General features: G+C 37.0%; 6 protein-coding genes and 2 long non-coding RNA genes across 19 annotated transcripts; 4 read left to right on the plus strand and 4 right to left on the minus strand.

Moving 5' to 3' along the window:
• The first annotated feature begins 219 nt into the window (after positions 1-219).
• On the plus strand, positions 220-4,998 carry LOC103873271 (putative nuclease HARBI1). The gene is made up of 5 exons (XM_009151691.3): positions 220-295; positions 547-620; positions 1,017-1,091; positions 1,551-1,655; positions 3,635-4,998. Exons 4-5 carry the CDS (start codon positions 1,557-1,559, stop codon positions 4,883-4,885), a joined length of 1,350 nt encoding a protein of 449 aa, XP_009149939.1. The 5' UTR covers positions 220-295; positions 547-620; positions 1,017-1,091; positions 1,551-1,556; the 3' UTR covers positions 4,886-4,998.
• Positions 1,567-3,642, plus strand: LOC103873324. Its single transcript, XM_033272184.1, has one exon. It carries the CDS (start codon positions 2,170-2,172, stop codon positions 3,493-3,495), a length of 1,326 nt encoding a protein of 441 aa, XP_033128075.1. The 5' UTR covers positions 1,567-2,169; the 3' UTR covers positions 3,496-3,642.
• Positions 4,999-5,243: 245 nt separating the features above from the next.
• On the plus strand, positions 5,244-7,972 carry LOC103873272 (xylulose kinase 2). The gene is made up of 10 exons (XM_009151693.3): positions 5,244-5,458; positions 5,532-6,186; positions 6,264-6,352; positions 6,442-6,506; positions 6,670-6,725; positions 6,804-6,924; positions 7,007-7,081; positions 7,162-7,215; positions 7,297-7,566; positions 7,658-7,972. The coding sequence occupies exons 1-10, from the start codon at positions 5,400-5,402 to the stop codon at positions 7,888-7,890; spliced, it is 1,677 nt and encodes a 558-aa protein (XP_009149941.1). The 5' UTR covers positions 5,244-5,399; the 3' UTR covers positions 7,891-7,972.
• LOC117125787 lies at positions 6,253-6,810 on the minus strand. Its single transcript, XR_004448183.1, has 2 exons — positions 6,594-6,810; positions 6,253-6,543 (listed from the first exon to the last, which is right to left on the minus strand). It is a non-coding gene; the product is annotated as an uncharacterized LOC117125787 (long non-coding RNA).
• A 1,211-nt stretch (positions 7,973-9,183) lies between the features above and the next one.
• LOC103848138 lies at positions 9,184-15,679 on the minus strand. 12 transcript variants are annotated; one of them, XR_004448180.1, is made up of 8 exons: positions 14,529-15,679; positions 14,204-14,348; positions 13,772-13,923; positions 13,469-13,640; positions 11,049-13,362; positions 10,668-10,868; positions 9,989-10,443; positions 9,184-9,882 (listed from the first exon to the last, which is right to left on the minus strand). It is a non-coding gene; the product is annotated as an uncharacterized LOC103848138 (long non-coding RNA). The 12 variants fall into 12 exon arrangements; XR_004448178.1 differs by having other exon boundaries at positions 13,766-13,923; XR_004448174.1 differs by having other exon boundaries at positions 14,148-14,348.
• A 239-nt stretch (positions 15,680-15,918) lies between these two features.
• On the plus strand, positions 15,919-18,904 carry LOC103873275 (beta-glucosidase BoGH3B). The gene is made up of 9 exons (XM_009151694.1): positions 15,919-16,222; positions 16,411-16,615; positions 16,784-16,874; positions 16,959-17,104; positions 17,195-17,438; positions 17,541-17,645; positions 17,733-17,915; positions 17,986-18,187; positions 18,263-18,904. The coding sequence occupies exons 1-9, from the start codon at positions 16,057-16,059 to the stop codon at positions 18,745-18,747; spliced, it is 1,827 nt and encodes a 608-aa protein (XP_009149942.1). The 5' UTR covers positions 15,919-16,056; the 3' UTR covers positions 18,748-18,904.
• A 630-nt stretch (positions 18,905-19,534) lies between these two features.
• Positions 19,535-21,288, minus strand: LOC103873276 (protein OCTOPUS). Its single transcript, XM_009151695.2, has one exon. The coding sequence runs from the start codon at positions 21,221-21,223 to the stop codon at positions 19,652-19,654; it is 1,572 nt and encodes a 523-aa protein (XP_009149943.1). The 5' UTR covers positions 21,224-21,288; the 3' UTR covers positions 19,535-19,651.
• A 949-nt stretch (positions 21,289-22,237) lies between these two features.
• On the minus strand, positions 22,238-26,137 carry LOC103873375. The gene has a single exon (XM_009151787.2). It carries the CDS (start codon positions 26,135-26,137, stop codon positions 22,238-22,240), a length of 3,900 nt encoding a protein of 1,299 aa, XP_009150035.2.
• Between the last annotated feature and the right edge of the window lie 41 nt (positions 26,138-26,178).

Raw genomic sequence — 26,178 nt, forward strand, 5'->3', positions numbered from 1 at the left:
AAAAAAAAAAATGAAATCCGCTCACGCATTTCTAGGCGACCAAATACACAGAAGATAAAAATAACGCACTTCAAATTGGTCCTCCACCCAAAACCATGCGGTCCACTTAAAAAACGCCTTTGTACAGTATTTAATAAATACTTTTTTTTATTTTAGTTAATATTCTTGCCTATATATTACTACTAGGCTAGGTTGAAATCATTCAATTTATATCATCACCTTGCGTTTCTTTTCTTTTTCCTGTGTAGCCAAACGAAAAAAAAAATTATTTAGAAGAACATATAGACATTTAAAGGTATGATTTGCAATTGTATAATTTATATAATATATATAGATATGAAATAATGGTGTATAAAAGTTTAATATACTCTCACCTTTAAAGTGTTGTTGTAATCTATAGCATAATTAATAAAACTGGTTAGTAATGATGTTAGTTAATTATTCAAAATGAAGTATTGTATTTATCACAAACACAAGCATACACGATTGTTGGTAATCTAAAATTGAATAACTTTGGTTTTCCTTTTGTTTTTATTCTTATTTTAGGAAAAAAAAAGAAGACATCTTGGTCAAAAGAGGAAGAGAGGAAGACGTCCTTTGCTCTGTACTTGGGAAAGAACGTAAGTTTTTAACTGTAATTATTTTAGTATATAGCTATTTAAATTAAGTGGTAATATAATTATTTAATTATTAACCTATGCATTTAAATAAACTAACAATACATCAAAACAAAGTGAAAGTATAGTTATTAAATTATAAAGATGTGCATACTTTAGAAAGTATATTAGTTATCATATTATATGTTTTTAAACTACAGTTTACTGAATGTAAACTAATAAAATTATAGTGTAGATTATGTAAATTATATGATAATTTATTTCTGTATAGTATGGATATTTAAGACAAACAAGTATACATAAGCCTTATGTTTAACCATATGTCATAAGGTGATTTTAAATTGTATAATCTTGGTTTCTCATCTTGTTTGTTCGTTTTGTTTACCCATTCCATTTCAGAAAAGAAAAAAGAAAGCAAGACATATTGCTCAGAAAAGAAAGAAAAGAAGACGTGCTCTCTACCTTGGACAACAAGTAAGTTTATAATTGTAATTATTTTTCTAGTACATAACGATTACAAATGAAATGATAATATAATTATTTAATAATTATCTTATGCATTTAGATAAAGTAATAATACATCACTTAAATGAAATGAAAGTAAAGTTATTTAATTTTAAAACTGTGCATGCTTTAGATAAATATATTTTTTTATCACATTATATGTTTTTTGTCAGCTATCATATTATACGTTTTACAATTTAGTTTAATGTATAAAAAATAATAAAATATAGTTCATGTTAGTAAATTATATGATAATTAATTTTTATATAGTATGGAAATTGGATAATATCATATATAGATTTTTAACATCAACTTACAAATAAATGTAATTGTTTTTATTATAAATTAACTACTATAAGCAGACTACCTTTTCTCTGTATTTGTCATATTTAGGATTCTATAGTATTAACTATTATATTCAAATTGAAGGTGAAGATGTCGTCAAATCGCCAGCGAAATACCAACTCTCGCAGACCAACAAATTCAAACCAAACGGCGGAAGATTCAACTCCTCCAGCAGAAGCAACATTAAGGGTAATGTTTTACTAATTTTGACTTATAAATTTTGCAAATTTAATTTTAATACTAATGTTATAATTTATAAATTTGTAGAATAAAGACAAATACAAATGGTCATACATACAAGAAAAAACATTAATTCAACTGTTCGACGAAGCAGTTGCTTTGGATGATTATACTCTTAAAAATCCATCAGCTATCGGTAGAGAGTATATGGTTGACAAATTCAACCGGGCGTTCAATATGAATATAACTTATAATTTCTTCAAAAACAAGCTTGATGAATTCAAAAAAAGTTATAAGAGATGGAAAACTCTAATGAGTTTTACTGGTATCTCGGTTGATCCTGATACATCTATGATATATGCGTCCGAGGCATGGTGGAAGGAACGTGAAGTCGTAAGTATACATAATTTTTATAATAGCAAAATCAAATAGTTACATATAAAATAATCTAATGAGTGTATATTTATAGGGGTGTAAATTAACAAAAAGCTTGAACCGAAAGCCACCCATTTTTTGGGAGGTGATGGTACGATGTTTCGCACTACATGATGTTCAATCGCAATCTCAACACTCTGCACGCCAACGAAGAGAAGAGTTGATCAACACACGTTTAGTAGATGAAGAAGTTGACGATGGATCCGACACAGATAGTGGTGATCGCCCACAAACACAACCTCAAGAGATGGAAGAAGAAGAAGTGTATCGTGTTATAGTTGACGATGGGACACATCATTTGAACGAAGATACCAATGAAACAGTTCGTAGATGCCATCAACGAGGGAGACAAAATGTACAATCAAGTGCTAGACGTGGGACCACATCTCATAGATTAGGAGAAACTTCTCGAGTTCCTCTCAGGGGTGGGTCACGAGGAAATAGAAGAAGACAATCTTTTGAGACAACAATACAAGACACTATCGCTGGATATACAGAATTTCAACGACAAAGTTTACAACAACTTCGTCCAGGTGCTTTTGACCAAGAAAACTATGATGAATGGAAAAAGGCAGAAGAAATATTTCTTGCTCTAAGCATTCCAAAAGGAAGATTTTACTGGACATGCCTTAATACTCTTAAAGAGTTAGTCTTTTGGCGTAAGTATTTTCTTGATATAGCTGGAAGCATCGACGAAGATAAGTTACAATTATTAGAAGCTATGACTGGTGTTTCACGAAACAACGAAGATGTGCCAAAACAGTTAGGTGTTGACCAATCATGTGGGAGTTCATATAGTCAACAGTGGGGCACACCACCAACTGCTCAACAATGGGGTACCCCACCGTTTTCTCAGCAATGGGGTACACCACCAAATGCTCAACAATGGGGTACACCGCCAAGTGTTTCACGATGGGGGACACCACCTAATGCTCAGCAGTGGGGTTCACCCCAGCCAACTCAACAATGGGGACAACCACCAAATGTTCAACAATGGAACACACCGTCAACTTCTCAACAATGGGGCACACCACCAAACTCTCAACAATGGGGACCACAGCCAAATATTTCACAGTGGAGTACGCCACCAAATGCTTCACAGTGTGAGACACCACCAAATGCTTCACAGTGGGGACTTTCACAAAATACTTCAGGGTGGGGGATTTCATCAAACTTTCAACAAGGCGGACCAGCAAGGACGAATCCGACAACTGTTCAATATGGATTTTCCGTTGGAAGTGAAGAAGAAAGTGTGAGAAATGCTCAAGAAAATAATGCAGCAGTCGGAACTTCACCAAACGATAATGCTGGTCATACTTCACATACACCTAGACCAGGAGGTTTATTCAATATATGGGGAACATCTATAAATATAAACGAAAGTCACCAAAATTACTCAGAAGACGAAGATTAGTTTTTTGATAGTTGTATTTCTATATTCTAGCTTTTATTGTAAAATATTGATATGTTTTTAGTGTTATAATCATTTTTATTTGGTTAATATATTTTATATTTTGCTGACAGATTATTTTATTTCATGTTTAAAATTTCAGGCTTTTCGTATATGTCAATTACGAGCACAAGGTATACACAACCTAAGTTACGAAGAGAGAATAGAAATGTGGAATTTGGAAAATGAGCAGTTTGCAGAGTTAATAATCAATCCAACTTTGACTTATTATCATCGCTATTTTGAAAGGGCACCAGTACAAACCGATAGAGGTCTAGGTTGGAGAAATATATGGCGACGACTACAAGAAGATGATGCTGCTTGTCTTCAGTTATTACGAATGTCACTGCCGTGTTTCTGCTCATTGTGTGATACACTACAAACAAGCTATGGTCTACAACCAACACTAAATGTAAGTATTGAAGAAAGTGTTGCTATGTTTCTACAGATATGTGGGCATAATGAAGTTCAAAGAGATGTTGGCTTGAGATTTAGTCGAAATCAAGAGACGGTTCAAAGAAAATTTATGGAAGTTCTTACGGCAACAGAACTATTGGCATGCGATTATATTAGAACTCCAACAAGACAAGAGCTAATGCGAATTCCTGAAAAACTTTACTCAGATCGAAGATATTATCCTTTTTTCAGTGGATTCGTTGGAGCTATGGATGGGACTCATATATGTGTAAAAGTGGAGCCTAAGTTACAAGGAATGTATTGGAATCGACATGATAATGCATCTTTGAACATCATGGCAATATGTGATTTGAATATGTTATTCACATATATATGGAATGGAGCACCGGGATCTTGTCATGATACTGCTGTTTTGGCAATGGCACAACAAAATGATTCTGAGTTCCCTTTGCCTCCACGAGATAAATATTATCTTGTTGATTCAGGCTACCCAAACAAGCAAGGATTTTTAGCTCCATATAGATCATCACGAAATGGAGTTGTGAGATATCATATGTCTCAGTTCAACTCTGGTCCTGCTCCTAGAAATAAACAAGAATTATTCAACCGGTATCATGCGTCTTTACGTTCTGTTATTGAGAGGACATTTGGAGTTTGGAAGAAAAAATGGAGGATTCTATCTGATTTTCCAAGATACAATGTCCACGTTCAAAAAAGAGTGGTAATGGCTACAATGGGATTACATAACTTTATCAAAATATCAAACTACTCGGACGAAGACTTCGCAAATACAATGCAAGATATGAGACTGGATAACGGAGATCCAGAACCTGGTATTGCTGATACAGAAGAAATTTATACGGCACAGGGAGAACAAATGGCACAAATAAGAGATACTATTGCAAATATGTTGTGGGAAAATCAAAATAGTCGATAGTAGTTTTTTTTTGTATTTTACTTTTTTTAAAAATATATATGTAATTTAAATTTTTAATTCAGGTGAATTTTGGTATTAAAATTTTCTAAATAAGAAAAAAAAAATTACATCAATAACAGTAAAGAAAAAATTTTGAATTTTAAATTATATTGATTTCATTGATATTTTTGTTTAACATGATTTTTTTAATTGTTCAATTCCGCAAACTATACATGTTCACCAATCAACACAATTCCGCACCGCTAATTTTATCAAAACCGCACTTGTCCCGCAAACCGCACGAACCGCACTTGGACCGTACCGCACTTAAATTCCGTCCCGCTAATATTACTAATTCCGCGGTCACCATTCGGACCCATAATTACAGAGTTAGCTATTACATAAAACTCAAACTCGTTATGATCCTCGTATCTGATCGCAATAAACTCCGCTCTTATCCAAATTCCACAATTCTGAATTAGTGAGTTTATAAACGGACACACCTCTTCAGACTTGGATCGGATCAACAACAACTATGGCGGATCTCTCTCTTCCTTCAGATTCTCTCTTCCTCGGATTCGACAGTTCTACCCAGTATGTCCCCCCCCTTCCAATTGTAATTTTGATTTATTTTTTTGGGAAACATAATCTCTGATTCTGTTGTTAGGTCGTTGAAAGCAACTGTGCTGGACTCATCCCTCAACATCGTAACGACCGAACTCGTTCACTTCGATACCGAACTTCCCCATTACAAAACCAAAGATGGCGTTTACAGAGACCCCACCGTCAACGGCAGAATCGTCTCCCCTACGCTCATGTGGGTGGAGGCACTCGATCTCATCCTCCACAAGCTCTCCGCTGCCAATTTCGATTTCAAGAAAGTCATCGCCGTTTCCGGGAGCGGCCAGCAGCACGGCAGCGTCTACTGGCGGAACGGCAGCTCCCAGATTCTGAAGTCTCTGGATCCCAACAGTTCCTTGAAGGACCAGCTCCAGAAGGCGTTCTCTTTCGAGGAGTCTCCGATATGGATGGATAGCAGCACGACGGTGCAGTGCAGAGAGATCGAGAGTGCTGTGGGAGGGGGCATGGTGCTGTCTGAGATCACTGGCTCCCGTGCTTACGAGCGCTACACTGGCCCTCAGATACGCAAGCTGTTCACCACTGAGGCTGATTTGTATGCGAGCACTGAGAGGATTTCGCTTGTTAGCTCCTTCATGGCGTCTTTGCTGATTGGTGATTATGCTTCGATTGATGAGACTGATGGCGCTGGGATGAATTTGATGGATATTAAGAAACGTTGTTGGTCTAAGGATGCGTTACAGGTTTGTTTTTATTTTTTGGTTTCGAGAAAGATGGATTGTTTACTAATAGGCTTCTTTTTTTTTCAAAAACTTTGCAGGCTACAGCTACGGGTTTGGAGGAAAAGCTTGGGAAGTTAGCACCAGCTTATGCTACTGCTGGTTCCATTTCTCAGTACTTTGTTCACAGGTTTGTTGTACCTCTGACGCTTGTGTCTTCTCAATTAGTTAATAGAAGGTGCCGAATTCATCAACTTTTTGTTGTTGTTTTTGTTGCAGATACGGTTTTGAAAAGAACTGTGTGGTTGTTCAGTGGTCAGGAGACAATCCTAATAGTTTGGCAGGTACAGATTCAACTACACAAGCTTCGGGAAATGTTGGCTCACATTTCTCTTTTTCTAGTCATTTAACTTTTGAGTAGCATCTGAAACAATTGTATAGTGCAACTGGATTTTTTGTATATGGAATACAAAGTTGCTGATGATGAGGCTATACCATGTTGTGCAGGTCTAACACTTAGTACTCCTGGAGATCTAGCGATAAGTCTTGGGACCAGTGACACGGCAAGGCTCTTGATTCCCGTTGAGCTTTTCTTGTTATTCCATAAACAGACTACTTGTGTCCTTACCATTTGAATACAGGTATTTGGGATTACCAAAGAACATCAACCCAGTCTTGAGGGCCATGTGTTTCCGAATCCCGTTGATCCGGAGAGTTACATGGTAATGTTGGTTTACAAAAATGCTTCTCTCACCCGTGAAGGTAGTCATAACTGCAAACTCTTATCCTCACCCATTATTAGGCAGAAACATAATTCAGAATAGTATGTGACTTTCCGTTTCAGAGATTCGTGACCGTTGCGCTGAGGGATCTTGGGATGTTTTTAACAAGTATTTGGAACAAACACAGCCACTAAATGGTAAAGTTTATATTCCTTAATCCTTCATGTTTCCATCTCATATTTTTTTTGTTTTCTAAATACACAAATGGATCCATTAGAGGGGAAACTGGGCTTTTACTACACTGAAAATGAAATCCTTCCCCCACTTCCCGGTGAGTTATTATTCTCCTTTCCAAGCCATTCACACGCTATAAAAGCTTATTTTTACTAACATCTCTTTCCCAATTGCTTAGTTGGCTCTCATCGCTACATTCTTGATAACTTCTCTGGTGAGTCTCTTGAGGGTGTTAAGGAACGTGAGGTCAAAGACTTCGACCCTCCCTCAGAGGTTAGGGCATTGATTGAAGGTCAGTTTCTTTCAAAGCGAGCTCATGCTGAGAGATTTGGTATGCCTTCCCCTCCCATCCGAATTATAGCCACTGGTGGTGCTTCAGCTAACGATAATATTCTCAGTCTCATCTCTTCAATCTTCGGATGTGATGTTTATACTGTCCAAAGGCCTGGTAAAACTTGTTACTTACGAATAAGTTGTTGCAGCTTCCTTGCTTACTCTCTGATAATTGGAAAATTGTTTGTGTGTGTGTTTGTGCACAGATTCAGCATCACTTGGAGCTGCACTGAGAGCTGCTCATGGCTGGCTCTGCAACAAAAAAGGAACCTTTGTGCCCATCTCCTGTCTCTACGAGGGGAAATTGGAGAAGACGTCTCTAAATTGCAAACTCAAAGTTAAAGCAGGAGACGGTAATGTGGCTTCCACCTACGGGTTGTTGATGAAGAAGAGGATGGAAATAGAGAAGAACCTTGTGGAGAAGTTAGGACACTTCTGAATAAATAAATAAAAACTCTTTTGAGTCTTTGAGTAGCTTTTTATAGAGTTGACCTGTAACGATATTTAACATTTTGCCGTAATTTACTCTGAGAAAAACGATGATTCGTTAGAGATTGAGTTCTCTGATAATTTTTGTTAACATAAAACTTTCGTATAGATTGATACAATGAATCAAATATTTCTGTAAACACAAATCCAATTGCTGTTCACATTTTTGGAGATTAGGAGGACTTCGAAGGGAAGTTACCATGAGTTGGTTCAAGCGTGTTGACCAGTTGCCACTAAGTGAAGATGCCAATTTGTATGACCCATTACTTCCTCTTGGGTTTGGTCTTAATTGCAAATCCGGTTAAATGGTTTAGCTTCAATGGTTTGTTCACGATAAATGATGGAATGAGCTTTATTTGTTACTAGTGGTTTGTTCGCCCTACGGGCGGAAATATTATATTTGTTTAGTTTAAATTTGATGATTGTTTACATTTTTGATGTGTTTTAGTTTTTATTTGTTATTAATATGTTTTCTGACATTCTATTATTTAGTTATTCTCATTTATTTTAAAATTTTTATTTAATGAAAGCATTTATTTATCTTCGATTCATATTTTGTATATATTAATTATGTTCTTTTTAAAAAAATATATATATATTAAATATATGATGTTTAATATTCTATCAAATACTGTAGAATGTTTGACAAAATTTTAAGCTTAAACAAAATAATATATGCCTAAAAATGTTGTCGTGAAGTTTTAGTTTTATACTCTCATGATTTCTTTTTTTACTAAATGATTTATTATTTTCCAAACTTTGAGACCGAAACTCGTGAACCAAATGTAACCTATAAATACCAATCACATTTTTTTATCTAAGTTTCAAAGTATACATTTTTAATAATAATGAACATCATTCATAATGCAACTTCCACTGGACCCATGAATCCTCTTTATGCATAATTTGACGCGAAGGAGCTGCATATACTTTGCATTGTCGGTATATCCCGTTAGGGTATTTTTAGGGATACACATGAGTTTATCATTTATAAATTACATATTCATATAAGAAATGTGATAGTAGGATAATGTTGTATTTTTTTTATAGAAACTCAATTGAAATTTTGATATGGATTTTTAGTTGGTTCATGTAAAAATTATAATGCATTTGAATCTAGAAAAATCCCCATATAAAGTTTCTAATAAATATTCTTATTACTACATCAAAGAATCGATTAGTTTATGTATAATAACCATTTTTTTTTTGTTTATGGGAGGATTTATAAATTTAGAACACTATATAAGAAATCCAAAAGCAAAAGTATATATTGATCCTGAAGTTAAAAAAAAATAAAAAATCACCAACTTTTCTGTATAAGCATACAGATAAAAATATGAAAGACTAAACTGAGGGTAGGTCATGATATAGACGGTAGAAAATGATCACCACAGTAATAGCAACTTGAGTGTTTGTTACTAACTAATATGAGTGGTAAAAGCTAAGAATTGAAAAAGATCTCGCCGGATATTATCAAATCGCACGATACCAAATATTTAAGCCCTAAACTTTTCACCCAGCTTTACCAATTAACGAAACACTGGAATGGTACGTTGCAAGTTGGACACATGAACTTGCAAAAACACCATGAGTCTATACACTCACGTGAAACACGCGCTTGCATCCCACCTAGAATCCTAAAGATGTTTACTTCGAAATCATCCAAACAGATCACACATCATGTGTGACACTTGTATCTGCTCTGATTCCGTCGCCACCGCATTTTGCTCCTTTATTCGTGTTGCTGGCGGGCTTGGCAGATTCCTCATCCCCAATTCCTTATGTTCCTTCATGCATGTGATTCTCATTAATATGTTCCAGATTCGTTGGGTCAACCGTGGTGACTTCAAGAAATGAAGAAAAAATGGAGACCATGGAGAAAATGAAGAAAAAATTTGAGGTAGATCTTTAGCTAAAACTTCAGCACACCACAACCGCAACACTGAACTCGCAAAATTTAGGAAAATGGAGGAATTTTTCAAGTAGAGAATTTTAATAACCATCTGAAGAATCAGTAAGAAGAAGAGATAAGGAAATGGTTTCCTCACCAGTATAATTGCCTTCGGTGAAGTTGTTCCAAAAGATAAGCTGCTCAGGATGGAAAAGCTGACGGTAAGTTCCCGTACAGACTTCATCGATAACAGTGGGCTCAAGATCAACAAATAAAGCATCAACCGTAGTATCACCGCCAAGGAACCCAAACAAAGCTATGATCAGGTTCTGTGCTCAACCAAAAAAAAAAACAAATCCACAGAAAATGAAGAAATTCTGAAAGTGAATCAAACCAATGGATTCCATTGTGTATTCACAAAAGGAAAAGGTAAATTCTGCAGGGAAAAACGTACTCTCACCGAGTGTAGTTGGTTCAATGAGAGGAAGATATTTCCACCTCAGAGTTATTTTTTTTTCTCTAAACTACCACGTATACGTTCTTTCAACAAATTGAAGCTAGCTTTCAGTCTCGGTGTACTGTCAAAGTCTTCCATGTTCCAGGCAGAAGTTCCTATAAATATGGAAAATGCCAAAATAATGTTTTAGCTCAGGAAAAGGCAGAGGTTGAAAGAAAATCAATAGGTTAGTTCAACGAATCACAAAGGCAAATTACAGGTCATGTTTTTAAAATCATATACATAGCTGAGAAAGTAAGATGTTCATGAAAACATAAATTTTCATGCCTTGTGCGAAATGGAAGTTGCTCATAGAAAAACTTAATTCAGAATAATAAACCTCGTGTAAAGATTCCACTGCATAAATCAAATTTTTGGTGTTGTCACTAACAACACCTTCGATCGATCTCCCATATGTTTTGTCAGCAGATTGGAAGAATAAAAACTCCAGAAGCTTTACAAACGTTCATGTCCTAGGTGGTTCGAGGCGGCGGCGTCTCCACGGGATAAGCCGAATAGGGAGATACGGTGACAGTAACATCTGATTGACAAAATTAAGAAGTTTAGGTGTGAGATGATCAGGAATTGGCTACACAACAATATTGAGAAGAAAAATCCAACTCTCGAGGATAATCAGAAGAGCAAACAAATCATTAGGCTTCGGTAGAAATAAGAACATGGTGAATCGGGAAAATAGACAGTGGATATTAACCAGCATTACCTTTTAATTGATGAAGAGCGTGTCACCCATGAGCTGTCCTCCTTTCTTCACATTATGAGCCTCCCAAAACCGAAACAGACGCATCTGGACTTTCTTACCAAAGCCACCGACTTTCAATTTAGACAGAAGGAGGCATGAAGTTGCTATCAGAGATATCTGAGTTGATCGCGTGAAACGGAAACGAAGAAGAAGAAGAGCAAAGGGTTTCACGAATCAGATTGATGGGCTTCCTGGCCCAATCATATAAACACCACAGATTTTTTAAAAACGCAAACTGTAGCTTACGTGGCAAAACCTTATAATATGATTGGGTGATTTTTTAACCTTATAATAAGATTAGAGTCTCGAAGCTCAATACTTGACAATAGAGTTGACCTGTAACGATATTTAACATTTTGCCGTAATTTACTCTGAGAAAAACGATGATTCGTTAGAGATTGAGTTCTCTGATAATTTTTGTTAACATAAAACTTTCGTATAGATTGATACAATGAATCAAATATTTCTGTAAACACAAATCCAATTGCTGTTCACATTTTTGGAGATTAGGAGGACTTCGAAGGGAAGTTACCATGAGTTGGTTCAAGCGTGTTGACCAGTTGCCACTAAGTGAAGATGCCAATTTGTATGACCCATTACTTCCTCTTGGGTTTGGTCTTAATTGCAAATCCGGTTAAATGGTTTAGCTTCAATGGTTTGTTCACGATAAATGATGGAATGAGCTTTATTTGTTACTAGTGGTTTGTTCGCCCTACGGGCGGAAATATTATATTTGTTTAGTTTAAATTTGATGATTGTTTACATTTTTGATGTGTTTTAGTTTTTATTTGTTATTAATATGTTTTCTGACATTCTATTATTTAGTTATTCTCATTTATTTTAAAATTTTTATTTAATGAAAGCATTTATTTATCTTCGATTCATATTTTGTATATATTAATTATGTTCTTTTTAAAAAAATATATATATATTAAATATATGATGTTTAATATTCTATCAAATACTGTAGAATGTTTGACAAAATTTTAAGCTTAAACAAAATAATATATGCCTAAAAATGTTGTCGTGAAGTTTTAGTTTTATACTCTCATGATTTCTTTTTTTACTAAATGATTTATTATTTTCCAAACTTTGAGACCGAAACTCGTGAACCAAATGTAACCTATAAATACCAATCACATTTTTTTATCTAAGTTTCAAAGTATACATTTTTAATAATAATGAACATCATTCATAATGCAACTTCCACTGGACCCATGAATCCTCTTTATGCATAATTTGACGCGAAGGAGCTGCATATACTTTGCATTGTCGGTATATCCCGTTAGGGTATTTTTAGGGATACACATGAGTTTATCATTTATAAATTACATATTCATATAAGAAATGTGATAGTAGGATAATGTTGTATTTTTTTTATAGAAACTCAATTGAAATTTTGATATGGATTTTTAGTTGGTTCATGTAAAAATTATAATGCATTTGAATCTAGAAAAATCCCCATATAAAGTTTCTAATAAATATTCTTATTACTACATCAAAGAATCGATTAGTTTATGTATAATAACCATTTTTTTTTTGTTTATGGGAGGATTTATAAATTTAGAACACTATATAAGAAATCCAAAAGCAAAAGTATATATTGATCCTGAAGTTAAAAAAAAATAAAAAATCACCAACTTTTCTGTATAAGCATACAGATAAAAATATGAAAGACTAAACTGAGGGTAGGTCATGATATAGACGGTAGAAAATGATCACCACAGTAATAGCAACTTGAGTGTTTGTTACTAACTAATATGAGTGGTAAAAGCTAAGAATTGAAAAAGATCTCGCCGGATATTATCAAATCGCACGATACCAAATATTTAAGCCCTAAACTTTTCACCCAGCTTTACCAATTAACGAAACACTGGAATGGTACGTTGCAAGTTGGACACATGAACTTGCAAAAACACCATGAGTCTATACACTCACGTGAAACACGCGCTTGCATCCCACCTAGAATCCTAAAGATGTTTACTTCGAAATCATCCAAACAGATCACACATCATGTGTGACACTTGTATCTGCTCTGATTCCGTCGCCACCGCATTTTGCTCCTTTATTCGTGTTGCTGGCGGGCTTGGCAGATTCCTCATCCCCAATTCCTTATGTTCCTTCATGCATGTGATTCTCATTAATATGTTCCAGATTCGTTGGGTCAACCGTGGTGACTTCAAGAAATGAAGAAAAAATGGAGACCATGGAGAAAATGAAGAAAAAATTTGAGGTAGATCTTTAGCTAAAACTTCAGCACACCACAACCGCAACACTGAACTCGCAAAATTTAGGAAAATGGAGGAATTTTTCAAGTAGAGAATTTTAATAACCATCTGAAGAATCAGTAAGAAGAAGAGATAAGGAAATGGTTTCCTCACCAGTATAATTGCCTTCGGTGAAGTTGTTCCAAAAGATAAGCTGCTCAGGATGGAAAAGCTGACGGTAAGTTCCCGTACAGACTTCATCGATAACAGTGGGCTCAAGATCAACAAATAAAGCATCAACCGTAGTATCACCGCCAAGGAACCCAAACAAAGCTATGATCAGGTTCTGTGCTCAACCAAAAAAAAAAACAAATCCACAGAAAATGAAGAAATTCTGAAAGTGAATCAAACCAATGGATTCCATTGTGTATTCACAAAAGGAAAAGGTAAATTCTGCAGGGAAAAACGTACTCTCACCGAGTGTAGTTGGTTCAATGAGAGGAAGATATTTCCACCTCAGAGTTATTTTTTTTTCTCTAAACTACCACGTATACGTTCTTTCAACAAATTGAAGCTAGCTTTCAGTCTCGGTGTACTGTCAAAGTCTTCCATGTTCCAGGCAGAAGTTCCTATAAATATGGAAAATGCCAAAATAATGTTTTAGCTCAGGAAAAGGCAGAGGTTGAAAGAAAATCAATAGGTTAGTTCAACGAATCACAAAGGCAAATTACAGGTCATGTTTTTAAAATCATATACATAGCTGAGAAAGTAAGATGTTCATGAAAACATAAATTTTCATGCCTTGTGCGAAATGGAAGTTGCTCATAGAAAAACTTAATTCAGAATAATAAACCTCGTGTAAAGATTCCACTGCATAAATCAAATTTTTGGTGTTGTCACTAACAACACCTTCGATCGATCTCCCATATGTTTTGTCAGCAGATTGGAAGAATAAAAACTCCAGAAGCTTTACAAACGTTCATGTCCTAGGTGGTTCGAGGCGGCGGCGTCTCCACGGGATAAGCCGAATAGGGAGATACGGTGACAGTAACATCTGATTGACAAAATTAAGAAGTTTAGGTGTGAGATGATCAGGAATTGGCTACACAACAATATTGAGAAGAAAAATCCAACTCTCGAGGATAATCAGAAGAGCAAACAAATCATTAGGCTTCGGTAGAAATAAGAACATGGTGAATCGGGAAAATAGACAGTGGATATTAACCAGCATTACCTTTTAATTGATGAAGAGCGTGTCACCCATGAGCTGTCCTCCTTTCTTCACATTATGAGCCTCCCAAAACCGAAACAGACGCATCTGGACTTTCTTACCAAAGCCACCGACTTTCAATTTAGACAGAAGGAGGCATGAAGTTGCTATCAGAGATATCTGAGTTGATCGCGTGAAACGGAAACGAAGAAGAAGAAGAGCAAAGGGTTTCACGAATCAGATTGATGGGCTTCCTGGCCCAATCATATAAACACCACAGATTTTTTAAAAACGCAAACTGTAGCTTACGTGGCAAAACCTTATAATATGATTGGGTGATTTTTTATCCTACGTGGATGGCCTAACTGAGGCTCTTATTTCCCTTTTAGTATTGTATTGATTCTTGGATTATTTAGTGGTTGAGCTCTTTGGTTTTCTACTATTCTCCAACTCTTTGAAATGTTTAGTTCAACCAATATTTAGCAAACAACAAATATACACATTGTTTTTACATGTTTATAGATGTTAACTCTCTCTTTCCTATTTTATAAGATATTTCGGAAAAGATATAAGTTATGTATTTTAAAATTAAATTTTAAGAAAATGTATAATTCATATATGTTTTATTTTTGATTCTTAGACTATTTTTTTTATTTTTTTATACTAACACATTTTAATATTTAATAATAAACAATTTAACAAATATAAAAACAGTTATACCGATTAAATAAATTTAACTTTTACATAAAAATTTGCAAAAAAGAATTAAGAAATTAAACATGATATATTATAGATAGAGGGAATATAAGTTATGATTATGAACCCACCCCATAGGCCTGGGACTGATCGGGTATCCGGCGGATTCATAATTTTTCTATTTTTATCCGGATTCGGGGTTCTCGGATATTCGGGTGTCGGATATCCTTCTAAAAATTGTAATATCCGGCGGATATCCGGATCCGGATTTGGATCCTTAAAATAAATAAAAAATAATATTAATATATATAAAATTTTAACAATAATTTAAAAATAAAAACATATATAATGCTTTTAATTATTTCTATGTATAATATTACAAAATTTACATAAAATTTTATATATACTCTTATAAAAATGAAATATATTAAATAAAATTAATTTTTATATATAAATATTACTATTTTTGAAATAATTATTAATAAAACTTACGGATCCGGATATCCGGACAAAAAAATTAAAATATCGGATCCGGCTTTGACGAATCCAATTTTATTATCCGGATCCGAATTCGTCCCCTCCGAATATCTGGATTTTCGGATCAGATCCGGATCGAATCTCGGATCGAATCCGGATCTCGGATAAAAGTCTCACCTTACCACCCAAGATGGTTAATTAAGTAAATAAATACAAAAAAAAGTGTTAGTGGGTACAAAAATTTGTTTAAACCAATTAAATAAGCATTGGGTGGGATGTCAGAATCATTGGTGCCACGTCTTAACTGGACTTTGGGTGGGGTGAGATAAAGTGGAAGAAGTAGCATCACTTCTGAGATAACACAAGAGTAAGAGAGAATATGGTCGGAAGGGAAGAACCATGCGTTTACCAGACCCCAGACGCGCCAGTGGAAGCGCGTGTGAAGGACCTTCTATCCCGCATGACTCTGCCAGAGAAGATCGGCCAGATGACTCAGATCGAACGTACCGTTGCTTCTCCAGCAGCCATTAGAGATTTCTTCATCGGTACAGACAAACCACACATTATCTTATCTCTTCCTGTCTGAAATTTTGTACTTGTCCTTTTTTTGCCGATTATGGCAAATATCATTTGTCAGATTTTCTTCCTTTTTCTTTCTCAGACTTACTATAATTAGTAATATATATATATATATATATATATATATATATTTTTTTTTTTTTTTGAATTACAGGCAGTGTACTGAACTCGGGAGGGAGTGCGCCGTTTGAGGATGCTAAGTCGTCGGATTGGGCGGATATGATCGATGGATTTCAGCGATCAGCGTTAGCGTCGCGTTTGGGAATCCCTATAATCTATGGCACAGACGCCGTTCACGGCAACAACAATGTCTACGGCGCCACCGTATTCCCCCACAACATTGCCCTCGGAGCCACCAGGTTTCTTTCTTTTTTTTCACTTTGAGCAAACTAACTGTTTCTGTCAAAGAGTAGAAGTACAGAAAGTGATTTGCATGCGCTAGAGCTGGATGTGTAGGACTTACTTTTTAATTTGATCTGTTATGTTTCTGTCTTTCTGATGAAACTTGTCTTGTTGTAACTCTGTAGAGACGCGGATTTGGTCAGAAGAATTGGAGCTGCAACAGCACTTGAAGTAAGGGCGAGCGGAGTTCACTGGGCGTTTGCTCCCTGCGTGGCCGTGAGTCTGCTTTTAGTATTTATTGAACATAATGATTTTAAAATAAAAATTGGATGAAAATTTGTTCTTTTGTCTTCCTTACAGGTATTGGGAGATCCGAGATGGGGTCGAAGCTATGAGTGTTATGGAGAAGACACTGGACTTGTCTCTGAGATGACTTCGCTCGTCTCTGGGCTACAAGGCGAACCACCTGAAGAACACCCAAATGGTTACCCTTTTGTTGCAGGAAGGTATCATCAAAATACACTACGGCTTGATTTAGAGTCTTTTTAATAGTCCTGTTGACATCCTCTCATGGGATCTTTTTTACTGGGTGATAGCAACAAGGTCGTCGCATGCGCAAAACACTTTGTTGGAGATGGTGGTACGGACAAGGGGGTAAACGAAGGGAACACCATTGCATCATATGAAGACTTGGAGAAGATACATATTCCTCCATATCTTAAGTGTCTTGCTCAGGGAGTCTCCACGGTTATGGCATCTTACTCCAGCTGGAACGGAAGTAACCTTCACTCCAGTTACTTCCTCTTAACAGAAGTTCTCAAGGAAAAACTCGGTTTCAAGGTTGGTGTAACTCTTTTCTTGATTGTGACTAATTCAAAATCTAAAAAAAAAAAAGAAAAAGCTTAAACTTTGTTGCTAAGGGTTAGCTTCCTATCTTTCCAGGGATTTGTAGTTTCAGACTGGGAAGGTTTGGACCGGCTTAGTGACCCTTGGGGATCAAACTACCGCAACTGCGTTAAAACTGCGGTTAATGCTGGAATTGACATGGTAAGAGTTTTGAAACGAATATGCAAAAATATTTCATCTTAGCAAATGATTTTCACCATTATGGAAATGGAATCAATGTTATTGCAGGTGATGGTACCATTTAAGTATGAACAGTTCATACAAGACATGACGGACCTGGTGGAGTCGGGGGAAATACCAATGGCTCGGGTCAATGACGCTGTTGAAAGAATACTCAGAGTGAAGTTTGTGGCTGGTCTCTTCGAACATCCTTTTTCGGACAGGTCTTTGTTGGGAACTGTTGGCTGCAAGGTGAGGTGTCTCGTAACGTACCGAGTAGAGAAGTATGAGAGCCTTATTGACTCTGTTTCTATGCATGCAGGAACACAGAGAATTGGGGCGTGAAGCTGTTAGAAAGTCGTTAGTGTTGCTAAAGAATGGGAAACATGCTGATAAACCGTTCCTGCCGCTAGATCGCAACGCCAAGAGAATTCTAGTCACTGGAACGCATGCAGATGATCTTGGGTATCAGTGTGGAGGATGGACAAAGACATGGTTTGGTCTAAGTGGCAGGATCACAATCGGTAATATTGTTTGGAAAGAGACTATAATTGGTAGAGATGCTGTCGGAAAGTTAACTATCTTTGTCTGAAATGTAGGCAGGACGCTTTTGGATGCCATAAAAGCAGCAGTTGGAGACAATACCGAAGTGGTCTACGAGAAAACTCCATCAAAGGAAACCTTGGCCTCGAGTGAAGGATTCTCTTACGCCATTGTTGCAGTGGGGGAATCGCCCTATGCAGAGACTAAAGGAGACAGCTCGGAACTCATTATACCATTTAACGGTAGCGATATTGTAACCACGGTGGCAGAGAGAATCCCGACTCTGGTGATGTTGATCTCAGGACGACCTGTGGTCTTGGAGCCGACAGTTCTTGAAAAGACGGAGGCTCTAGTAGCTGCTTGGCTGCCTGGAACAGAAGGACAAGGAATGGCTGACGTCATTTTTGAAGATTATGATTTCGAGGGGAAGTTACCAGTGAGCTGGTTCAAAACAGTTGAGCATTTGCCGGTAAACGCTCGTACCAATTCGTATGACCCATTGTTCCCTCTTGGTTTCGGTCTCAGTTCAAAACCAGTGTAACTTCACCGGTCTAGTATTATTGTGTACTTTGGAGAAGTATCTAATGCCATGTATTACAAACAATGTCGTGTTTGTAAAATAAGCGAGCAATAAGTACTATTGTATTGTAGGTTTGCTATTAGTAACAATATTAATTAATAAAATTTAACGCTAAATATAAAATTTTGCATAAAATACATAAGTAAATGTTAAATTATAATTAAAATACCACATTATTTCATGAAAATATTACTGTAACACTTTTATATTTGATTAACTAGTGCATTTGACAAGTTTTTTTGGTAATATTGTTGTTTTCTAAATCTAGTTTAAAATATTTTTAAGTTTTTTTTAATTTTATGTGTAAAAATAAAATTGATAAAACAAATTTTGAAATATTTATGAGATATTGATAAAATAAATTTTGAAATATTTATGAGAGATAAACATTATAAAGTTTAAAATGATAAAGATAAAATATTTAAGAATTATCAATTCGAGATGTAACTGTAAAGACCAAAATGTATAATAAAATATGAAACTGAGTAGTATGAAGTTTTCGTTCAGTACTAAAAACTTTGAATTTTTTTTTTTTGAATAGCAAAAAATTATACATATTTAAAGTGAGAGAATGTGTTTTGAAGATGCTGTTAGATTTCCTTGGAATTAGAGTGTTTACTTGTTTTCCGTCCCAGTGCAACCTGGATGTGCGTTAACTTATCTTTCGCATCAAATTGGCCAGACACCGGAAAATAGACCATAATAGTTAGCCGAAACTAATTCTACATCAGATGTAAAGATTCTCAACTGTATGAACATAATGGCTACAGGAACTTAGTTCGAATATCTATATTGACCAAAATAACAGATACATTAGTTTTTGACTACACAGAGTATTCATGGGTTAACACAATCTCAGATTAAACTAACTCATCAGTCTACTCTTCCCGGATTTGCTCGCTTTATGGCTTCTTACCGGAGTCAAATACAATCTTGATAAACTGTTGTCAAGGTTTTCTCTAGTGCCATCATTTGCTTTTCTCTGGTGAAGATGTTGACTTTGTCTGGCCTCAACTCCGTTAACCAATCCGTCAAACGAGCTTCTCCCAACCTCAACACTGTTAATAGATCCATGAAACAGACCATCACACGAGCTCCTTCCACCTTCAAAGCCACTGACAATGTTAGCACCACTAAACACACCATCACAAGACTTTCTAGCGCTTACACTGTAGCTTTTCAAAAGCTTCTCACTAACACCACCATTGGTTTCTCCTTTAGATACTCTCCTAAGCTTTAACAAAGACTCAGCCAAAGAACCCTCGACAGCATTTCTTTCAAGTTTCAAACTTTGCTCGGTTTTGATTTCCTTGTTCTTCCTCTGTATCAGTCCCCAAAGGTTCCATCCCTTTGCCCATTTCTTCTTAGGTTTCTTCAACTCTACACTATCCTGCTTCCTCTCACTACTAGCAGCTACACAAATCTTTCCTCTAGAGACTAACTCTTTGCTCTCTGGTTTGTGATTCTTGACCGAATACCAATTTGAATCTCTAAGTTCCTTCTCCGTAACCAATACCTTAGCGCCATGAAACAAACCAACAGTTTCAGGCGATACCTTTGCGTTGGAGATAGCTTTCAACTCATCAACCTCGAGCAATCCTTGTCTCTTACTCGAAACCGATCGATCAAAGCTTCTTCTTCGAGAGTAATAGTTCCTCGTTTGAACCGTTCCACCTGGACTCTTCTCCTCCCCTTCTTCTTCTTCGTTACCGGAGGGTTTCTTCTCAGTGAAGGTTTCCGTCACAGTGGACAATGGCGTCGGCTTGCTATATGATTTCTCGATCAAACATCCATCCCATGACGCCCTAGGTTTCTCAAACGAGATCCTAGACAATCTAGGATCTACATCACAGGAGCGACGGCCGGCGAGTTTCTCGTCTTCTCTCCTCTCCTTGTGATGACTCAGTGAGAATCTCTTCAGCTTCCTGCTCCAAATCGACGCGAAGTCATTGTCCTTCTTCATTTGGTTTCCCCAATCCAGATCTATGAACTCCTTCATCGTCTTCTTGTGCTCTCCACTCTCTTCTTCAACGATCTTCCTTGACTTACCTTCATCAAAACCTTTGATATCTTCTCCGTCGTAGTAATCTTCCTCTTCTTCTTCCTCCTCTTTCAAATCCGGGACCGGAGGCTTTCGAATCGAGAGATCGAGCCGTTCATCGTCATCATCGACGAACAGGTCGTGGAGAGAGCTCGCGCTTGACCTAGCGTCACACGACCTCCGTCGCGGCTGCTCCGAAACGGATGCGGCGGATGCGTTCCGAACGGAGTGGGATCTGATGCGACGGAGCTCAGGGGGTGAAGAAGATTGAGCCTCTATGGTGACGAGGCGTTCACGGAGGCAGGAGGCGCAGAAACCGCTGGATGGTTTGGCGGAAGGGTGACGGTTGCAAAAGGAGGAGGAGCGACGGCGGTTGGATTGCTTGAGGTGGGCCATGGAGGTTCGTTAATCGCTGCTGCGGCGGTGACTTAAGAGTTAAGACTTTAGAGAGTGAGAGTGAAGTTGATAATAGGGGTCAGTCTATTTTCAGAGGATCTTAATGATAGTAGTGTAGACCATTCAGGGACAATAATAAATTCAACTTCCTTTAGATAATTTTTATTATATTTTCTAGGTTCTTACATTTTTAATTTATATATCAAAAACACATCAAACTCATATATTTACAAAAAAAAAATTGAAAATTCTAATTTTGAAAATTTAAGTTATTAATTTTTAGATAGTATTATAAATTTTGAATTTTATTTTATTTTTTAGATTTTTAAAACCCCATCAACTATGTTTATTTAATATAGAAATCCTTAAATTAAAAATTTATTGATAGTAATGGTAATTATAACATGGTAGGATTTAAATTCATTAAATAAGGTTAGTTTGAATATTTTCTCGTTAAATATTTAGTTTGAAGACTTTTACCAAAAAAAAAACTTAATTGAGGGATTTTAAAGTTAAAAATCCAAAAATAAACAACAATAACTTTGTTGTGCCAAAAAAAAAAAAAAAAAAAAAAAAAACAATAACTTTATGCAGAATCATATTGATAGACTATATATGCATGATCTAAACCTCGCTAGTTGAACTCAAAAACCAGAATTAACATTTTGGAATTACTTATTCTAATTCGAATACACCATTACACCAAATACTATGTTCAAGAGAAAATTCACAGAACTCCCGTTGGTTCAGGGTCTGATAAGTATAAGGACCCTACATTTTTTTTTTTTTTTTTGTAACACATAAGGACCCTACATTTTTTTTTTTTTTCACTGAATTTTCATTGATCATTGAAAATTTAAACATATACAACATTACAGAGGAACATCAACAACAAAAAATGCCTCTGTATCTCCACTACCACTCAAACAACACAACAAAAAGGCTCAGGTAGAACTAAGACAAACATTCTCCCCCGAAACCCAACACCATAACTAACTGCCCATGAGAATCACTTCAGAGATAACGGCTTTCATTGACAAAGAATTCAAAAAGCCAAGGAGGATAACCAGTCTGAACATATGATCTCACCAAACCCTGCTTAGTAACGCTTTGAGCAATGAAAGATGCTCCTCTGTTCGCTTCTCTGCTAACCACTTGCAGCTTACAACCAACAATTCTTGCCATACTGATTCCTATTTCACCTGCAAAGTGAAGGAAGGAAGGCCATGCTTGTGGTCTTTCAACAGCTCCAAACATTTCACAGAATTCACCAGCGATGATGATATGGGACATTCTGTGACTCTCCATACTCTCCAAAGCCCAAAGAATCACCACAAGCTTAGCCTGATCCCTAGATTGGATATTACTGAACGCTCTTCTGCTATGGCAAAGCACAACACCTCTCTCGTTACGAATCACCCAGCCACCACCCGCAAGATTTTTGGATTTATTCCAATCAAATCCAACATTGCACATAGACCAATCTTTTGGTGGCGGCTTCCACTTCTCCTTTCTCTTCTGAATATTAACTTGAGTTTCGGAAAGAATTTTTTCCTCCACCACTTGCGCTTCAAACCATTCATCGGCATCTTGATTGGCACGCAACATAACATTTGAAGGAATTGGAGTAAAACCTCTGAACAAGAGCTCGTTTCTCGACTTCCATAATGACCATAAGATCCATGGCCAAACTCTAAAAGAATTTGGCACCACCTTGCGTTTCTTCTCCAAACTCAGCAGATAACTGAAGTTTACAAAAATCGAAGTTTGGTGGAATCCATTTTCGGGATTGGGGATACCTGAGATAGCCCAAACGAGTCTTGCAAGAGGACATTCGAAGAGAATGTGATTGATAGATTCAGTTGATCCTCCACATACTTGACATCCACTGTCCACCTTCATTCCTCTAGCTTCCATAAGCTCCGCTACAGATAGGCCACCATTTAATGCTTTCCACAGAAAAACTTTGATTTTTGGAACCGTTAAGACCTTCCAAACCTTCTCTTTAAGCGGATTAATAGAAGGTTGGTTAAAAGCTTCTGGTTGAGATAGTCTAGTCTTCTCTTCAAAGGCTAAGTTATAAGCCGTTTTAACAGAGAATTGACCACTTCGAGTCAGCTTCCAAGAATAAAAATCCTCTTTTAAAACTGCTGGCTGATTCTTTAACAGCATCTGAACATCTCCTGGAACAAATATTTCACACAGAGCCGTTGGATTCCACAAGCGAGTAGAGGAATCAATCAGAGAGCTCGCAATCAGGTTCACATCGAAAAAGTAGTTCTTAATCCAAGGAGCTCGCATACCTTCCACTGGATCATCAATCCATTTATCAATCCATACTCTAGTCTTTTGTCCATTACCCACTCTGCGAATAATGCCTTTTGTCAGAAGCTCTCTGCCATGCAACAAACTACGCCAAGCGTAAGACGGCCTAAGACCTAAGGGAGCTGACAAAAATTCACCATCAGGAAAGTATCTACTCTTCAGGAATCTCGCAAGCATCGAATCCGGTTGAGATAATACTTTCCACGCTTGTTTGGCCAACATAGCTTGATTGAAAGCTTCAAGATCTCTGAAACCAAGACCACCTTGGTCCTTAGGAAGGCACAAACGTTCCCATGCTACCCAATGAATCTTTCTTTGATGAGGCTCAGCTCCCCACCAAAAGGCCGCTAACATGCTGGTGAGTTTGTCAATGATAGATTTGGGGAGACGAAAACATGACATAGCAAAGGTCGAAAGCGAGGAGCCAGAAGACTTTATCAATACCTCTTTCCCAGCCTGCGAGAGGTGCTTATAATACCAAACGTCAAGCTTCCCATGAGTTTTGTCTTTCAGATAAGAAAATAGATCAACCTTCGAACCCGAAAAACACTCTGGGAGGCCCAAATATTTGCTTGCTCCCCCTTGATTGGAAATACCAAGAGTATGTTGAATTGCTGCTCTTGATTCTTCACCGACCTTGTCACCAAAAGAAATGGAAGATTTCTCACGGTTAATTGTCTGTCCAGTAGCCTCACCATAGAAAGTGAGGATTCTTTGTAGCACTGAAGCTTCGCTCACTGATGCTTTACAAAGGAACAAGCTGTCGTCAGCAAACAAGAGATGGGAAATAGTTGGACCCTCCTCTGAAAATTTCATTCCACTGATCAAACCATTTCTCTCCGCCACATTAAGTAGATGCGTAAGCCCCTCAGTGCAGAGAACAAACAAAAATGGTGACAACGGATCGCCTTGGCGTAATCCTCTCTGTGGATTTATCAACCCAAATGGTTGATCATTAATAAGAACCGCAAAGGATACTGATGTAACACACATCATCACCCAGTCAACCCACTTCAAGCTAAATCCCAGTGCCAACATCAGACTCCTAAGATAACTCCATTCCACACGATCGTATGCTTTCGACATATCGGTTTTCACCGCCATCATCTCCTGAGATATTGGATGATGCCTTTTGAGGGCGTGAACCGCTTCGTGTGCTATGACTATGTTATCAGATATGAGACGATCCCTAACGAAAGCAGATTGATTGGACGAGATAATGTCCTGTAAGAAAGGTTGAAGCCTTCTTACCAAAATTTTTGAGACGGATTTGTACAACACAGAGCATAAACTGATGGGCCTTAAATCCTTCATGAACTCCGGGTCATTAATTTTGGGAAGAAGGCAAATGTATGTGAAGTTCCAATCTCTAGGGAGAGAAACCGTCTGAAAGACCTCTTGTATCTCACTGGTGATCTGCTCTCCTACAAGATCCCAATGCCGTTGAAAGAAGAGTCCAGTCATGCCGTCAGGACCAGGCGCACTGTCTGGATCAATTGAAAAGATCGCTTCCCTAACCTCCTCTTTAGAAATGTCTCTTGAGAGGACGTCATTCATCGAATCAGAGACTTTTGGAACCATACTTTCCAGCACTGGAGTGTAGGACCGAGGATTAGAAGAACGGAAAAGAGTCGAGAAATAGTCAATAGCAACTTCAGCTTTGGCGCCTTCCGACCATTGATCCTTTCCATTCTTGTCCTTCAACTTATCAATCAGGTTTCTGGATCTGCTTGTTTTGACCGAAGAGTGGAAAAATTTAGAGCAACGGTCCCCATGAATCATCCACTTATCCCTGCTCTTTTGTTTCCAAAAGAGTTCCTCTTCCTTATAGGCCTTAATCAAATCCTTCTTAATGATATTAATCATGAAAAAACAAGGATAATCTCTTGATTGCATCCATTCTAGTCTTTCTTGCAACAAACGAATCTTGTCTTGAGAATTGTAGACAGATTGTCTCTTCCACCGGCTGAGAGCATTTCTACAATTTCTTATTCTCTGAGACACTGATTGATGTCGACCATTACAGTTCCTCGCCCAAGCTATGCTAATCTGTTTCTTCACATCATGTTGGATTAGGAACTTCTTATCAAATCTGAACTGACCTTTGAAAGCCTCATGGTTAGCATAGAAGTTTAACCAAACAGGTCTGTGATCAGAACCGCGCTTCTCCAAAAAAATTTGGTTCGAGCCCGGAAATATCTTGAACCATTCTTCATTTCCAAAGCTCCTGTCTAAGGCGCACTGAATCCATTTATTCCATCTTTTGCCACCCCAAGTCAGCTTGTCGCCCCTACTAGACAGTTCCTCCATACCACAATTCTTCAACATGTCTGCAAAGGGCAAGAAAGAAGCCTCAGACCGTCTTGGACCACCTGATTTCTCTTCATTATTTAGAATCTCATTGAAGTCCCCAATGAGGCACCACGGTTCTTTGCGATTAGTTCCAATTCGGTTAAGTCTTTCCCACACCTCATTACGCCCCTCGATGATCGGATCTCCATATATACAAGAAAGAAAAAAGGTAATCTCTCCATACTGTACCAAACAGTCCAAAATGTTTTTATCTGCAAATTTTACATCAATCTTCATGTTTTTCTTACAAAAAAGGGCAAGGCCTCCACTAAGGCCAT

Source organism: Brassica rapa, chromosome A06 (genome assembly GCF_000309985.2).
Source record: "Brassica rapa cultivar Chiifu-401-42 chromosome A06, CAAS_Brap_v3.01, whole genome shotgun sequence".
Taxonomy (NCBI): Eukaryota; Viridiplantae; Streptophyta; class Magnoliopsida; order Brassicales; family Brassicaceae; genus Brassica; species Brassica rapa.

What these genes read in the sequence shown, in the direction of transcription:
- LOC103873324 (XM_033272184.1), top strand. Translation starts at nt 2,170, where the DNA reads ATGGTACGATGTTTCGCACTACATGATGTTCAATCGCAATCTCAACAC.
- LOC103873375 (XM_009151787.2), bottom strand. Translation starts at nt 26,137, where the DNA reads ATGAAGATTGATGTAAAATTTGCAGATAAAAACATTTTGGACTGTTTG.
- LOC103873271 (XM_009151691.3), top strand. Translation starts at nt 1,557, where the DNA reads ATGTCGTCAAATCGCCAGCGAAATACCAACTCTCGCAGACCAACAAAT. An exon ending in CAGCAGAAGCAACATTAAGG is followed by an intron (nt 1,656 to 3,634) that starts GTAATGTTTTAC and finishes TTAAAATTTCAG; the next exon opens with GCTTTTCGTATATGTCAATT.
- LOC103873276 (XM_009151695.2), bottom strand. Translation starts at nt 21,223, where the DNA reads ATGGCCCACCTCAAGCAATCCAACCGCCGTCGCTCCTCCTCCTTTTGC.
- LOC103873272 (XM_009151693.3), top strand. Translation starts at nt 5,400, where the DNA reads ATGGCGGATCTCTCTCTTCCTTCAGATTCTCTCTTCCTCGGATTCGAC. An exon ending in TCTCAGTACTTTGTTCACAG is followed by an intron (nt 6,353 to 6,441) that starts GTTTGTTGTACC and finishes TTTTTGTTGCAG; the next exon opens with ATACGGTTTTGAAAAGAACT. An exon ending in CAATCCTAATAGTTTGGCAG is followed by an intron (nt 6,507 to 6,669) that starts GTACAGATTCAA and finishes CATGTTGTGCAG; the next exon opens with GTCTAACACTTAGTACTCCT.
- LOC103873275 (XM_009151694.1), top strand. Translation starts at nt 16,057, where the DNA reads ATGGTCGGAAGGGAAGAACCATGCGTTTACCAGACCCCAGACGCGCCA. An exon ending in CATTAGAGATTTCTTCATCG is followed by an intron (nt 16,223 to 16,410) that starts GTACAGACAAAC and finishes TTTGAATTACAG; the next exon opens with GCAGTGTACTGAACTCGGGA. An exon ending in AAGTGGCAGGATCACAATCG is followed by an intron (nt 18,188 to 18,262) that starts GTAATATTGTTT and finishes TCTGAAATGTAG; the next exon opens with GCAGGACGCTTTTGGATGCC.